At 46.9% G+C, this 17,151-nt stretch overlaps 1 protein-coding gene across 1 annotated transcript in view; it reads right to left on the minus strand.

Moving 5' to 3' along the window:
* Window positions 1–1,777: 1,777 nt before the first annotated feature.
* The window catches only part of CNGA3 (cyclic nucleotide gated channel subunit alpha 3), a 75,111-nt gene continuing 59,737 nt past the window's right edge, over window positions 1,778–17,151 (minus strand). Inside the window, exons 8-11 of the mRNA XM_045054104.1 lie at window positions 11,603–11,674; window positions 10,145–10,252; window positions 7,771–7,877; window positions 1,778–4,876 (exon numbers count right to left, since the gene is read on the minus strand). Of these exons, the coding sequence (XP_044910039.1) occupies window positions 3,465–4,876; window positions 7,771–7,877; window positions 10,145–10,252; window positions 11,603–11,674 (1,699 nt within the window). The 3' untranslated portion in view covers window positions 1,778–3,464. The remainder of the gene's footprint in view (window positions 4,877–7,770; window positions 7,878–10,144; window positions 10,253–11,602; window positions 11,675–17,151) is intronic.

The following is a 17,151-nucleotide window of genomic DNA, read 5'->3' on the forward strand; positions in this document are numbered from 1 at the left end:
TGGCTATTTTCTGCAGTACTCTTTCCGGATAAGCTAAGTACTCCTTTTCTGCTCTTTCAGCCCCCTGACGTCTATTTGATTAATTCCCTCTATTAAATTCTCTTTGGTGAAATACCTAACATATTTTTCCTAATTTGTTCTTAGATTCTGGTATTTAGGCTATTCCTTTTTTCTATTAAAAACTGCTGCAATAAGCATTTGTACATGCCTCTGGGCACACATATGTGAAAATTTTCCTGTAATATAGAGCCAGAAGTAGGGTTGCTAGGTCACAGGTATGAGCATCTTCACTTTACTAGACAAAAGTCACCCCCTGCACTTCAAAGGAGCATTTTATTTTCCACTTTGTTCATTAGTTTGCTTTTCACCTTTCCTTCCTTGGAGTAATACTAATGGCCCTGAGGCCCAGAGAAGGAAGCTGCCTTGGCTTCTACTTGATAAATTCCTGGAAGAAGGGTCTCAGATGGACCAGAGTTTGCCTGATAAAGCTATGACAGATCCTGGGCCCTGTTGAATTTTGATAGCTGGTACATCAGATCTCTGAGGGCAAATGCTTCAGGGCAATGGAGCAGGCATCTGTCTTGATAAATTAGTTGAGTTACGAATATCTTCAGACATTTTTTATCCTGGTTACTGACAAGATACCCTTTGTCTAACTCTGTGTGGTTCCTTGCTATCTGGCAGCTTTGGGACTTTCCAAGCTTGACACACTGGGATCTTGGCCGGGTTGGGTTCCCCAAAGCCAAAGTTCAGTCTTCTCCTCTGAGATCTTGCTGCCTCCCATGTCCTTGGACTTCTGCCAGGAAGCCTGCATCCCTCCATACCTGGAGGACTGCTCACCAATATTTTCTTCCTTTCCTGTCTCAGGGATACTCTCTCTCTCTCTCTACACACACACACACACACACACACACACACACACACACTTCCATGAGCTTAGACTCCCACAAAAGGCACAAAGCTATCTCCCAGCATAGCTCCCTGTGGCTGAACCCAGTACAGCAAGAAGGATGGCCTCCAGTCAGCAGCCACAGTGACTATAAGAACATGAGTGGCTGTCTCAGATTCCAAGACAGTGAATAGGAGTCCTGAAAACAGCCCAAGATTCCACCTCCCAACAATCTTGGCAGCTTGAGATTAAGTAGATGAAACCATATTCATTTATCTCTCAAGGAAAACAATGTGATGTTTTCTGCACCCAAGGAGTTTCACAGGCCATGCCTGTTATGTTATTTGAAAGTTTATTCACAGGATCATTCCCTGTGAGGTGAGGTGGGCAGTATCCTTCCCACTTCTCAGTTAAGGAAAGTGAGGCCCAGAAAAGGAAAGTAACTTGCCTGAGTGGCAGTGCTGTGACTTGAACAAGCTCAGGCCTAAATCCCCAAAACCCACATTCTAACTTACCACCTAAATTCCTTGGGCATAAGCAGTGGAAGAATCTGGAGACATGCTTAACAGGGACATGCCTGCAGCTTCCCGCCCACTCATGCCTTTCCAAACTGCCTGAATGTCCCCGATGGACAATTGATACCAGGAAATTTAGCATCTACCTGAGACCCACTTCTTATATATTTGAATGGTTTGACTTATTTCCTCTGACAAGTGTTGCAGCTTTGGTTGCATTGTCTCACCTGTTTCTGGCTCCCTTCACGTGGAGTGTGCACTGTCCCCTATTCACCAGTGCCTGTTTTCCTGGGGAAGGTAGGCTCACTGCCCTAGACACATATCTAGAACCGAATCTTCCCTTATGACAAAATATGAAGCAAGACTCATTCAATATTTTTTAAATCCAGGTCTCTATTTTTCTTGTGCAAATATAAACATAGGCATAATTAATAGTTAAGGCTTTTTAAAATATATGCATTTGGAGAATACATTGCTAGTTACAGTTTGCTGATGATATGGGCTTGGATCACATCTTCCTTTAATAGTCCTTTTAAATTTGTTTTAGAAAGTTAAAAATGGTCACATGATCCATAATAAAAATCAGAAGAGACTCATATAAATCCAAAATACATACTTGAAAATGCAGCACCTTTTGTATGAACTACATTAGGGTCCAGTTGTATAGCATATGGATTATAACATCAGACCACAAAGGTTTTGAAGTTCCCAAAGCAAAATGGGGCATTGTTTTCTGAGAAGAAAAAGAAGAAGTTGGAAGAGAAAGAAGGAAGGGAGGAAGAGAGGGAGGGAGGGAGAAGGGAGAGGGAAGGAAAGGAGGGAGAGAGAGAGAGAGGAAAGGAGGAAAGAAGAAAGGAGGGAGGGAGGGAGGGAGGGAAGGAGGAGACAGAGAAGGAAAACCTGTACATATAGCTTCTCTGCAACAGAAAAGTGACTCACCTTTGGGTAATTTACAATATGTATTTAAGTGGACCATTAAGGTTATAATTCGCAATCATAGAATCCAAATACAGAAATATCTTATATGATGGTAATGGAATTCTATTTACCAGATTAAAAAAGGAAAAAAGCTAGGTCCTTCACTGTGCACACTTCCTGCTAGCTGAGAGCTTTGCCTTGGGGTAGAATTCCAAGGGAGAGTGAGGCTGCTTCTTTGAGAGGAGGGGCAGTTTGCAAAGATATGGCCTAAGGGTCCGATCTTCTAAAAATTTCTAGTTGTCAGCTTTGCTTGACCCAGGACCCCATTCCAACCTTCCACCTGAAAGGCTCTCCCAGAGCATAATTCTCCTCCTCAAGCCAGAACAGGCTGTCCCTGTTCCTGACTGAGGAACGAGGGGAGAGGCTGTCTTTAAATCCTTTGGTGAGTTAGGAGATGTCTCTTTCTCTCATCAAAATATTCTTTTCTAAACAGATTCCAGTTTCACAGGGGCTGGATGGCGGGGAGTCTGGATTTGCTTCATAGGCTCAAAGTGACCTCAAATGGGGTGACCTGGCTTCATCCCTTGTGCTTATCATAGCACGACCAAAGGCCAGGATTTTGAGGGTCCCAAAGAGTACATGAGGAGAAACCAGATTCAGAAATGTGCCCCAAACTGTCTCGTGTAAGGATGGATTTGAGATCCCACATTGCACTTCTAGCTTCTGTTACATCTCCCTTATGAGAAGCTGGTGGAGTGGGGTGCGAGAAGGGGTAGACGACTAAATAATCTTCCATTTACAAGAAAAGAAAGTTCAAAGTCTCAAAATTCCTCGTGGATTAAAAAAATAAGAGTTCTGTGCCCACACTTTCATATGCGTGGATTGGGGACACCTCCCATTATACAAAGTCCTGCCTTATGCAGTGTTCCATGTGGACATCACAGAAACCTCCCACTTCAGTGGGGCTGGCATGAGTCCCCATTTCTAGATGAGGAAACTGAGGCTCTCTCTCAGGGCCACACAGTTGCAAAGGGTAAGGAGAACTGGAATGCAACCCTGCCGAGTCCTGGGCTGTGCAGCTGCGGTCACAATGCATCACACGGATGGCTGACTCTGGGAAGCAGGAGATGGACACCTGCATTTCACTCTTGTTTGGTCTCTGCTTTTGCAGCATCCCCAGGAGCACCCCCATCAGACAGAAGGTCGCTCCCACACATCTTCACCTGGCTTTCCAGGTGACTGAGACGCTGCTTCACTTTCATCTGGGTGGCATTGTACTCGGCCAGGAGCCGTGCAAACCTGGTCTGCAGGGTGTCCAGGGAGGACTCCAGGTGCTCTACCTTCTCCTCAATATCCTTGGGGTCCGCCCCAGCCTTGGCCACGTCCTCGTCAATCAGGTTGTCCTTCATCAGGATCTGCCGTCCCTTCTCCTCCAGAGCTTTCTTGGCTTCTGGATATTCAGTGAGAGCCTCCATCAAATCATCTTTGGAAAGGCAGAACAGGTCTGAGTAACCAATGCTCCTGATGTTGGCTGTCCTGCGGTTCCCCGCCTTGCTTCCCTTAATGTTTAAGATGCTGATCTCCCCAAAGTAACTCCCATCACTGAGGACCACGAACTGGGTAATCCCATCGTCGGCCACGACAGCCAGCTTGCCCTCCTTGATGATGTACATCTCCCTCCCAATGTCTCCCTTCTTGCAGATGTAATCCCCTGGGCTGAACACTGCGGGCCGCAGCTTGAGCACAAGCTCCACCAGCAGCCCCGCCTCGCAGTCTTGGAAGATGCGGACCTTCCTCAGAGTGTCCAGGTGCACGTTGATGGCGATCTCGGCCTTCAGCTTGTCTGGGAGACTCTTGAGCACCTCCTTCTCATCCACTGTCTTCTTGTTTGCCCACAGGTAGTCAAACCACCGGATCACCCGTGTCTCCAAGTCCTTGGTCACCTTGCGGAATTGCATATACTGCTTAATGGAGTCAATCTTGGACTGGAACTCGGCCCGTGAAGCATTCATGTTTGAGATCATGGATCCCACATTGCCGACAATGGTGGCAAAAATCAAGACTCCCACTAGGAAGTCTATGACCACAAACAGATACTCCTCATCCTTCACAGGGGGTGGGGTCTCTCCGATGGTGGTCAGGGTCAAGGTGGACCAATAGAGACTGTAAATGTACTTCCTAGAGAGGCGACCATACTCTGGGTTTGAGATGTTTGGATAGACCCAGGAATCTGTCCCAAAACCAATGAACTTGGAAATGGCGAAGTAGATGCAGGCATTCCAGTGGATAATGATGAGGATGTATAAGACCAAGTTCCCAATCCTGAATAAATTAGGGTAGTTTGTCCTGGTCTCTGTGCGGTCAAAGAACTCAAAGAGCCGGGCAAGCTTCAGTAGGCGGTTGAACCTCAGCTCTGGGTAGTTTACACCCAACTTAAAATAAGCCAGGTCTGTGGGGACCAGGGACAACATGTCCAGCTTGAAGTGCACGGTCTTTGTGTAATGCTTCCACAGCCTCTGTGCATCCTTGACCATCAAGCCTTGCTCAAGGAAGCCTGAAGAAAAAGATGGAAGTCACTTGGGCATGGAAGAGGCTGCTATTTTTTTTTTTAACCATAGCCCATAGAAAGATATACACCTTGGCTAAATAAGATGTAGTTATACATACATAACAGAAAAAATTTCAAAAACCACATTTACCCATTACTATGAAAATATACTCTGATGTTTTCTAGTCTATGATGTTCTAGCCTGTTTATTCAGTTAAAAATGTAGATTAATTGGGTAAATTTGAATGTGGACTGGTGTTTTATATCTACAAATATATTATATATATATATATATATAAATATATTACAATATCTACAAATATATTATATATATTATATATATATAAATAAACTATATATATATATATATATATATATATGTATATATATATATATATATATATATATAGTTTATTTATTTAAGTAATCTCTACACCCAATGTGGGGCTTGAACTCATGACCTCAAGATCAAGAGTCACATGCTCTTCTGACTGAGCCAGCCAGGAGCCCCTGGATGTTGTATTCTAAAGATGCATCCTTTAAAGTTAGAGATAACATGTTAAAGTGGTCCAAGGTTGGCTTTAAAATACTCCAGTCAAGAAAAGGGTGTGGGGAGGTAGATGAAACATTAGCAAAATATTGATAACTGTTGAAGCTGAGTGAAGGTACGTGGGGATTCATGATCCTACTGTCTCTGATTTTGTGTATGTTTGGAAAATATTAATGATACAAATTTTAAGAGCATAGGTCATGGCCTATCAAACTGATTTCACCCATCCCTAATGGGGCAGGACCTGCCTTTTAAAAACATTGCCTAGGGAAGCAGTAGTTCTTTCTGCCTGCACATTATTGTCATCCAAGGAGCTCTGAAAACATAGGAAGCTGAGATCCACCCCCAGAGAATCAGACTGGAGCTGAGATGGACACTGGGGAGTCACTAGGCGTTATTACTGGTGAAATCAATCAAATAGGCAGAGATTTGCATTCTTTCGTCTTTTTTTTTTTTAAACATTTTCAAACATGAACAAAAGTAGAGAGAATAATATAATGCATGGTTGTTTTTTTTTTTAGATTTTGGTAAGCATCAGAATTATACTGAGGACTCTGTAAAAGCCAGAGTGCTGGGCTGTTCCCAAAGTTGGTTCCGTAGGTCCAAGGTCTACCTCTTAACAAGGTCTGGGTGATGCTGCTGCTGAACCAGGGCCACACTTGAGGGCTAGATGGAGGTAGGATTGCCCCCTGTGAAAAGCAAACCTCAAGTCTGCTGTCACATGGTAGGGCCACCCTGCTTCCCAGTCCCCCATTCCCTGTTTCATTCTTTGGTTACCCTTGTGTTTATTGAGTACTTACATTACTATGTGGCACTCCTAGTGCCTTGGGGCTCCTCACTACTTTCTTAATAATATCTTTTCTCAATTCTGAAGATGTTTCCCCTTGGAGTATGATCCACGGCCATTTGGTTTCCGTGCCTACCTGCCTTCCCCATGAGGGTTTCTGCTGAATCTCAGATTGCCAGGGATAGTACCCAAGCACAAAAAGGGGTAGGATCACTGTCCGAGTGCAGGTAACTTGTCCCACTGAAACTTGGTTGAAATAGAGATAGGTGGCTCAGTGAGTCAGGCCACCCAAGGAGCTCCTGTGTCTTGGTAGGCTTATGTGACCATGAAGTGGCAGGCCACAAGGACTGTCTAAGTTACCCACACAAGCCTCAAGCTGCATATTAGAGATCTTCTCGGTTATGGTACTGGGCACCACGTGGAAGCAGGGTTCCCAGTCTGGCCCTATGAAGTAGTGATTGTGGACTTTAGGCCAGCTACTCAGTGTCTCTGGGCCTCAGTTTCTATATTTTTTAATTCAATTCAATTTAATTCAATTCAATTCAATTCATTTTAATTTTATAGAGAGAGTGTGAGTCAGGGAGAGGGGCAGAGGGAGAGGGAGAGAGAATTCCAAGCAGGCTCCATCCTCAGTGTGGTGATGTAGGGCTCGATTCTCCAACCCTGCGAACATGACCTGAGCTGAAATCAAGACTTGGATGCTCAACTGACTGAGCCACCCAGGTGCTGCTGGGCCTTGGTTTCTCAATCAGCAAGATGGAAATAATCACGCCTATGTTTTTTGTCTCATGCAGCGGTTCTAATAAGAAAACAAGATGTACTTGAAATGTTTTGTACACTGTGAAGTCACACAGAGGCTTGCTGCTGGGATCTGGTGGTATTTGTATTGACAACTATGGCCTGGTTTCTAGCTCAAAAATCTTGAGAATGGCAAGCCGGGCCTCTGCCAGCTGATGTGATGTCTTTGTGCAGGTCAGAAAAAGGTGCCCCAAGAATGAACAGCTTGGAGCTTAAGGGATTTTAGCCTCCACTCACAACCAGAGGCGATCTGAGAGAGGTCATCATTCACCTGGGCCCTGTTTCCAATTTTATTCCTCCATATATCTAAAAGCCATGGAGTAACACGTCCTGGATCCTCTGACTGTCCAGGAAAAGAACTTCAAGATCGACAGAGCTCTCCCTCCTGTTTCCTGCGATATTGAATGGTCACTGCTGGAAGCATCCTTTGAGAGATGATGGTCTTATTTCACAGGTCATACAAATGAGGCCCAGAGAGACAGCTTGACTTGCTCAAGGTCACACAGTTTGTTGGCATAGCAAAGACCAAAACCCAGGTATCTTGACCTCTGCTAAAGAGTCGTTGTAGAGAGAGCTTGAGGCGGTACCACGCCCTCACCGTTGGTACAACCTCAGACCTGCCTGGGCTCTTGTGGTCAGAGGTAGGTAATGTTCACCACTTTGGATCTCCTGAACCTGCCCTGTGGTCCCCATGGTCCCCCTCCTGATGCACAAAGTCAATCTGTGGCCTGGCCATGAGAAGTCCCTGGGCCTGGGCCCACTCACCTGTCCGAGCTCGCACCAGCAGATCCAAGCCATAGAGGACATCTGCGGAGTAGTCCAGGACTAGCCACAGCATCACGTGGTCAGACTGCAGCTCATCGAAACAGGCCCTAAACACGTGAGGGAAGGAGTGGGTGTGTCTGGGGCTGGGTCCAACACAGGCACCAGCTCTGTGCCTTCATCTTGGTATCAGCCCTGCCTGCAGGGTTCGTGCCCCAGTGTCATCACCCCAGACTCGGATGAGGAGACCCAGCTCTGAGAAGCTTTTCTGTCCCAAAGGTCACAGAGCTCCTGCGAAGAGCTGGGATGGACCCCAAAGAGTGGGCCCTTGTCACCTCTCAACAGTAAGTTGAGATCCCAGGAAGGGAAGTTTTTCTAGGCCTCACTGGTAGAGTCATGTGAAGAGATTGAGCACTTGCCCTTCCTAGGGTCTAAGAATTGCTCAGACATGAACAACCAAACCAGCCAGTAAATATTTTCTATTTTCTAGATCTTTATGCTCACTATTTCTCATACAGACTATACCCCCAAACGCCCTCTTCACCTCAAAAGAGCAGCAGCCAGCTCCTGTGTCCCCACCCTGCAGCGTACTCAGCAACTGGAGCCCCCTGCTGCCTCCTCAGAATAGCAGTGTCCCTGCAGCCCCTGAGCCTGGCTTGCACAGAAGCAGCTCGCCCACGGATCCCCATCCCGCAGGCAGGCTAGGAGGGGTCCCAAGTTCTCCCCTTTCTCACTCCCACACTTACCCTCAGAACAGCAGGAGATGCCCCCCTTATGCAGATAATCCCCAAAGCCCCCTCTTACACTCAGTAGTAGGTCTCCTCCCCATCCTCACAGAAGCAGCGGCTGTCTTGCGGGCTTGCTCAGGATTGTCCCAAAGCCCCCCTACCTTCCCTGCACGTCAGCCTGCATCCTTGTCCTAAAGGCCTGCCTGAAAGGGCCCCCAACCCCCTCACTTACTCTCAGTGAGTAGCAGCTTCCCCTTATCCTGCCCTAAAGCTTGCTTGGAAAAGTCCCAAAGCCTTTCATGTACTTCCAGAAGAGCAGCCGCTTACCTCTCTGTCCCCCAAACGCTTGCTCTGAAACTTCCCAAAGCCCTGACCCCTTCAGAAGGGTAGCCTCCTCACCCTCCCCTTGCAGAACGCCCAAGCCCCGCCCCTCAGGAGCCTAGCCTCCCCCTCCCCCTCCAGAAAGCCCAGGCCCCGCCCCCTCAGGAGTCTAGCCTCACCCTCAATGTGCAAAGCGCCCAAGCCCCGCCCACCCCGGGAAGAGCCGCTGCCCGCCCCTGTATGCCTGCCTCCTGGGCTTGCACAGGAAGGCTCCAAAACCCACCATTTTAGGAAACGTGGCCTGTTGCCCCTGCCTCCATGCCCTGTACCTTACTCAGAAATGCCACACAGACTCCTGCCAGCCCCATCAGAGGAGAAACAAGGTATACCTACATCTCTCTCCTACAGACTTTCTCAGAAATGCCCCAAAGCCCCTTGCCCACAGGGAGCTGCATCTCTGTCCTGCAGCTTAATCAGGGATGCTCAAAGGTCCTGTTTGCCTTCAGAAGAACATAGCCCCTTGGCATCCCCATCCTGTAGGTTTGCTCAGAAAAGCCCAAGCCCCCAGCTCCCCCTCAGAGAAGCAGCATCTTGCTCCTGTATTCCCCAAACACAGATTTCATAGGGGACCCTAAACCCTCACTTCCCAGGCCCCTTATTAGGGGAGTTAGCAACTCACCCTGCACCTGCCTCCTACAGTTTGTTTATAAAAGTTCCACAGTCTCTACTTCTCCCCAGAACAATAACTTGCCCCTGCATCTCACAAGTACATTTGTAAGGAATTTCCTGAAGCCCCTGTGTACCCTCACCCTGCATCTCTGTCCTGTGGGCCTTCTCAGGAGCACCCCAAAGGCCCTGGCTGCCCTCACAAGAGCAGCAGCTTGCATCCCAGCCCTGCAACTTGCTTGGGGGAGGCCCACAGCCCAAAGCTTACAGTCAGAGAACTGTGACCTCCCCTGCATCCTTGTCTTGCAGGCTGCTCGGGAATGCCCCCCCCCCCCCCACTTCCCCTCAGAAGAGTAGCTACTCGGCCCTGCATCTTCCTCCTACAGCCAAATTAAGAAGGCCCCGAGGTGACCTGACCCTTGCTGTCCCTAGCAAGCAGAGTCCCCCACCAGTGCTTCAGAGAACTCTGGTGGTCTTCTTTTAGAGCCTCCTTATAGATGGAGAAATGGGGACACTCAGTTGGATGGTGGCTGTGTGGGGACCAGAAATCCAGCCCCCTGAGTGGGACTCAGAGCTCTGTCTTGAGGCCTGGCTGCCCTCACCCCTCCCTGCCCCTCTACCCCTCCCCCTGCCCATGTGGAGACACTGCCCCATACCCCTACCTGCATACCAGCAGACACCAGTTATAGAAGACAGGCAGGGCGATGACCGTCAGCCAGTGGTAGTACACGTTGCTGGAGGGGTCCACCACCATGGTGTCCTTCTTGTTTCTGGAGACACCGACACACGAACAGTGCAGGGTGTTGAAAATCACAGCGTTGGAGGGTCTTAGAGACCTGGATTAGCCTAGAGACCCTAGGGCAACTGCAGTCTAAACTTGAGACACAGGTCCTGTCAGTCTCAGGGGGGTCACATGGGGTGTCCCCTCACTGGAGGGGACAGGCTTGGAGAAGGCAGACTCTGGAGGTCCTTCCCTCCTAGCTCAGCTTCCTAGGAAGCTACAGTTGACAATAAAATCATGGTGATGATTTTCCATGTGCCTGTGGTATCACCTACATCCTTCAGCGTGCTGAGAATAAAATGCCGCATGGTAATGTTGGAACCATCTGGGGGGAGCTCTGTGAAACGCTGATTCCCAGGGCCCACTCAGACATACCCCCCCCCCCCCCCCCCCCCCCCGCCCAGGACCAGGGCCTGAAAATGTACATTTAAACACTGCCTGGTGGTTCTGAGGCGGCTTCTCTCTGGACTGCATTTGGGAGCCCTGTAGTATTTCCGAGGGAGTCTCTGACTTGCTAACTGCATTTGAGCAGATGACCTGAAGACATTTTCAAGCACTTGGAGCCATTCTCCCATCAAAAACAACTAGCCTGGGAATCTTCTAGGTTATGTGGGCCAACACTGAAGGAAGCAATAGCTTAGGGTGCTTTCTGTTTTTATTGTCAGGATTTTCTGAGGATTAGAGGTTCTAGATGGTACTGGAGATTCTTCTTTTTCTTTGGCTCCATGTGTCTTCTCCCCCACCCCATATGTCCCATGTGCTGGCCCAGGCCTGCGGAGCTGCTCCCATGCCCCAGAGGAGACACCGGCATGCCTTCCACCTTTGCTTTGACTCAGCAGGTACAAGATCAACAGCTCACTGACATGTCTCTGGAATGTTCCCAACGCACACCACGCCTACGTGTCGAGTAAAGTTTATGAATATAGTATTTTCTAGTGCCCAGGATTAGGCTTCAGCTTACCCCGACTGTGCAGACAGGCAAACAGAATGTGGGGTGGGGGCAGGGGTGGGGTGGGTGAGCACAGGAGGAGTCTCCCAGGGACAGCCCCTAATTGCTCACCCAAGGCTGCAGACAACCCTCTTTACCTATAAGCCCCCTCCGGGTGCTCAGAGCTGGGGCAGGACTCTCCCTGCAGAGCGAGTGGGCCCCTCACACCATCTCAGGAAGCCTGGTCCCCACCTGGGTCCAACTCCACTCCCACGGCCCTAGGCAGCCCCTCTCCAAGGGCCCACGCTAAGGCCTGACAACAAGGCTCTCAGACTCACAGGACCGATACAGGGATCAAGCCCGCTATGACCACACACCCTCTCTTTGGAGGCAACTCTTCTCAGTACTTACTCCTCTTGTTTTGTGCCGTTTTTCTTTTTCTCTTCTTCCTTTTTTTCTTTCTCCTCCTTTTTCGCCTTGTCACTGGATGATACAGGGTGACATTTAGCAATTTTCCTATGCCAAGGATGCTACCGCAGTGGAGAGGGTAGGCAACAGTGACATGGAGGAGAGGGTGTGGTGTAGGAAATGGATATTTCTAGCACGGTGGGATGACAGGAGGCTACTGATTTTGTTACTATTATTCCTGAGGAGTGAGGTGAACCCCCCCCCCAGGTGAACTGCCCCATTAAAGCATACATTGTATATATACATCAAAGTATACATAGTGGCTGATGTTCTGCAATTTCTGACCCATTTTCATGAGCCCCTAGGAAGTCACAAAGAGCTTGAGACCATTTTGAGGTAATGGGAAATGAACCCAGATCCACACGTTTAGGGAGGAAAAGTCACTCAGTTTTGGAAGTCACATGTAAAGGTTTTTTGTTCCGAACGGAAGGGTATGGCTTGTTGGCTGTTCTTAAAACCCATCTGTGTATCAAATGAAAGGCTGGCCCTTGATGAGAAAGCCAGGGAGGAAAAGGGAAGCAAAATCTGCACAGGCAGGAACAGGTTTGCCACGTAATGGCAAATCTCGGAGTCATCTGAGGCAAACACAGCCACGTTCAGACACTTATCCAGAGTTGGCTGGACTGTGAGGCTGGGGGCTGGATAGCCGCCTTCTGTCCTCATCTGCAGGAAGGTTCTGGGAGTGCAGGTGTCTCCTCAACACATGGCTTTACTCTGCTTCCTCTTCTTTATTGCACAACGTTATGGGTTAGCGCTGTTATAAAGGTTATGTGTTAATAGTCATATGTGTTCTGCAAAGCAGGCATTATTGCCCATCGAACAGTTGAGGAAACCAAGGGGAAAGGTAAAAGACCCTCCCTGCCTCCGGGGAACCCATCAGACTCATCCACAGACCCCTCTGATTCCCCTACTCCACATCCTGGAGCAAGTCACGGGTTGAAAAATAAGTGTTTGTTGATTAAACACTCGTTGAAAAAGACCAATACACTTCACACAGCATTTCCTAAGGAAATAATCAAAGATGTGTGCAAACATGCGTGCAGAAAAATAATCACTACTTATTTCTACCAGTCAAAAGCATAAGCAATCTAACCCTACAACCGGAGGAGATCCATCAGCCATGGAATTCTAGGAGGCCCCTTAAAATGATGTTGTGGAAGAATATCTGGTGACACAGGAAAACGTTTTTAATATTTCTCCAAGTTAAAAGCAGACTGCAAAAGAGCTTAGAGTAATAGCTCTATGAGTTTTCTATTGCTGCCAGAACAGACTGCCCCAAATTTAGTGTCTTAAAAAACAACACAAACTGCAGATCTGTAGGTCAGAAGTCTGAGTCTCCCCAAACTGAAATTGAGGTGTCGTCAGGGCCGTGATCCTTTCTGAAGAATCCAGGAAAGAATCTGTTTTCTGCTCACTTGGACTGTTGGTGGAATTTAACTGCTTGCAAGAAGAGCACTGAGGTGCTCATTTTCTCACTGGCTGTATGCTGAGGGCTTTCCCAGCTTTCAGAGGGTGCTGTATCCTTGGTTCCTGGCATCCTTCTTCTGTGTTCAAAGTCAGCAGCAAGAGGTAGAGTCCTTCTTGAGATGCCATCCCTCTGGTTCTCTGCAGCTGGAGAGGTTCTCCACTTTTAAGGATGCGTGCGATTAGACCAGACTCACCTTGATAATCCAGGATAATTTCCCCATCTCAAGGTCCTGAAATTTAATCACAACTGCAAAGTCCCTTTTGCTGTGTGAGGTAAGTCACAGGTGGTGGGTATTAAGGCATGGACATGTGGGGGAGCCCTTATGTCACCTTCCACAGCCTGTCCACTGGCCTTCAAAGATTTACATCCATCCCATGGGCTAAATGCATTCACCCTCATTCCAAGACCCCTAAAGTTTCATTCCATTATTAAATCGACTCAGAGTCCAAAAGTAGCATCAAATTCTCATCAGCTCAAAAGTCCCAAATCCTCTCATCTAAACCAGGTCGAGGGGAGACTCTAGGTGTGAATCATCCTAAGGCATGAGTCGCTCAACTTGTGATCCCGTGACACTAAAATCATCTACTCTGAAGATACAACGGAAGGGCAGATTTAGGATATCAGTTATAGATATTCCAGTTCAAAAAGGGAGAAGCGAAGGACAGAAGAGTTACTAGTCCCAAGCAGTTCTGAAATCCAGCAGGGCAATTGCCAGTTCATCTCAAGGCCTAGGAATAATCCTCTGTGGTTTTCGTGGCTCCACGCTCTGGGCTCAAGGCTCTCTCTGAGCCATCTCTTCCTTCTCATTAAGGGAGTACCTGTCTGTTTGTAGCTGAGTATTCTAATCAAGATGTTTCCTGCATCTAGAATTTAGGGGTCCCATAATCTTCCTCTATTTCATATTGTTTCTCTTGCTTCACGTCCAAGCCGGCAGTGTTTCTGCTGGTATAGAATCTTCCAGAACATTGCATGTCATGTATATCAGAGGGATTCACTGTGTTAGACAAGAGGCTCATCCTCAGATCTGTGAAATCCCTTCTTGTATTTTTGGCTTCTGCTGGGATGGCTGAGGGGAGTTATGAGTCACACCCTTCATCTCTTCAGGAGAGCCTTTTGTTGAATACTCAGAACTTTTGATCTCTCTGAGGTATTACCAGAAGGTTGCTCAGTCACACACCCGACTTTTTCCCAAAGCACGCTTTCCTGACAGTTTTCAAAATTTAGTGTCTTTTCCATTTGAGTAGGCTGAGAATTTCCAAAATCATGAAGTCCTGCTTCCTTTCTGTTTAAAGTTCTTCCCTCGATATCTCCCTCTCCTCTTGGGTTTTACTGTAAGCAGCAAGAAGACACCAGGCTGCACCTTCAACACCTTTGGTTGAAAAAATCCTCAGCTAAATATTCAAGCTCATTGCCTATCCGATCTGCTATCCACCTGCCTGCAGGATGTAATTGCACTGAGCTTTCTGCCACTGTAAACCTAGATTCCCCTTTCTCCAATTTCCAATAGCCTACTCCTCACTTATGTGCAAGTCCATACCAGCAGCATCCTGGAAGCCCAGGGTTCTACTAGTAGTCAGTTTACAACCATTCAAGCACAAGGTGCTTCAGCGAAACAGGTTTTCTCTGTGATACTCCTTATTTCCTTCTGAGCCCTTACCAGCACAGTCTTTAACATCCATATTTCTACTACCAATCTGTTCAAAGCTATCTAGGCTTTCCTTTTTAAAATTATGCTCCTTGGGGCGCCTGGGTGGCTCAGTCGGTTGAGTGTCCGGCTTTCAGCTCAGGTCCTGATCTCACGGTTCATGAGTTCGAGCCCCACATCAGGCTCTGTGCTGACAGCTCAGAGCCTGGAGCCTGCTTCAGAGTCTGTGTCCCCCTGTCTCTCTGCCCCTGCCCAGCTTTCTCTCTCTCTCTCTCTCTCTCAAAAAAAAAATAAACATTAAAAAATAAAAAATAAAATAAATAAAATTATGCTCCTCAAAAATTTTTTAGAGTCTGCTCCGAAGCCACTTCCACTTTCTTTGTTACAGCAGCACCCCACTCATGGTATCAAAAGCTGTGTTATTAGTTTTCTATTGCTGCCCTAACAAATTACGACAAATGTAGTGGCTGAAGACAGCCTGAATGTGTTATCTTACAGTTCCGTAGATCGGAAGTCTGGTTGGTATAAGTTTAACTGGATAAAAATCAAGGTGTCGGCGGCAGCCTGTGTGTCTTTCTAGGGACTCTGGGGAGAATCTGTTTCCTGCTCACTTGGGTTGTGGGCAGAATTAAGTGCCCTGAAGCTGTAGAATCAAAGTCCTTGTTTTCTTGCTGCGGAAAATGGAGGGCTATTCCTAGCTTTGAGAGGCTGCTGTATTCCTTGCCTTGTGTCCCCCTTTCTCCTTTTTCAAAGCCAGCAATTATGGGGGCCTTCTTACAATAAAAATTCCTCCTTTCTCCTTCCGACTCATCTCTCAGACCCACTCTTCTCCCCACCTCCCCTTCCTGCTTTTAAGAATGCATGTGGTTACATTGGGCCCACCTGTTAATCCAGGACAACCTCCCCACCTCAAGGTCTTCAAGTTTAATCACATTTGCAAAGTCCCCTTTGCTATATAAGGTAACCTCTCTACAGGTTCCAGGGATTAGGGATTAGGGAGGTGGCGGTGAAATTGCTCTGCTCGTATCACTAGTCAGTATTTATTGGGCACTTACTATGTAACCAGGCACTGTTCTAAGCACTGTACATGTATTAGCACATTTAGTCTTCCTTCAACCTTATAAGTAAAACATTAATACAAACCCTACTTTACAAGTCAGGAAACTGATGCAGAGAGGTCAGGTAACTTGCCCATGGTCACAAAGCTCTTTATGGATGAATTGGGATACAAAGGCACTTAAAAATATATATGTAATTTATGTGTAATATATAAATATATCATATATATGTAATTATGTGTAGCTGTAATAATAAAATAATTATTATATACAACACATAATAGTTATAATATATACCAGTATATATTATATATTTCCATATATAATATGTTCTGTCTATATACATATCTATATACTCAATATATATGGAAAACCTTGGAGGGATATTTCCCAACATGTTAAGAGGGGTTATCTCTGATAATGGGATTCTACTGTTAAAATGAAGTATATTTTTTGAGGGTGTATGCTCATTGGTGCTTTTCTGTGTTTTCCAAGTTTTTGACAGTTAGTACATGAATAAACTGAATAAAATAAAAAAATATTAAACTTGCTAAATGAGAAGATTAAGGACAGTCACTCATCCTCTTTCCTCTTGAATCTATAATGAAGTGTCCTTTGAAAGGTTTTCTGCCACTGAAGTCTTAATGTCAAGGCACCAGCAGAGGGCGCTGCCCACAAGCTTATCAGGCATGCTCAGACCAGCTGTGAGTTTAATTACATCAGGTCACAATTTGTGGAGGGGCTGGGGGAGGTTACCAACCTGCTGTGGGCCCATGAAAGACTCACCACCATCCAACTGCATCCCCCAATCCACCCAGCACTGCCCCGAAAGACCTATACAGAGCTGCAAACGATGCCTGTTGGGCTGGGAACAGTTTGCTCTGGGAGACAGAAAAATTATTCAAGGACCCATGGACTAAGTTAAAATGCCAGAAACATGGTGGAAGAATGGGGAAGGGTGTCCATCAGAATTGTTTCTGTAACTCTGTGCCCATATTGTCACATTTTGGGACAGTCCACAATTTTTTCCTTCGGTCCTTGGCCTGCAGTGTGGACCCATCATTTGAACCCATCTGAAAAGATTTATAAGAGCCTGATGCAACTAACACGATCCGCCCCCATCCTCGCCCACATTCCAGCCCCAGAACAGAGGAGCCTAGAGACCTACAGGACCTCTGTCCATGGTTTCCAGTGCCCTGAGCCTGTCTCTGACTGTGGGACTCAACATGGGGGTTTCAAGGGTATTTAATATCAAGTTTGGCTTTAGATCAAGCACATATCACAATAGCTACTATTTTGCAAATTAAATAATTTCATTTAT

Source organism: Felis catus, chromosome A3 (genome assembly GCF_018350175.1).
Source record: "Felis catus isolate Fca126 chromosome A3, F.catus_Fca126_mat1.0, whole genome shotgun sequence".
NCBI classification, from domain to species: Eukaryota; Metazoa; Chordata; class Mammalia; order Carnivora; family Felidae; genus Felis; species Felis catus.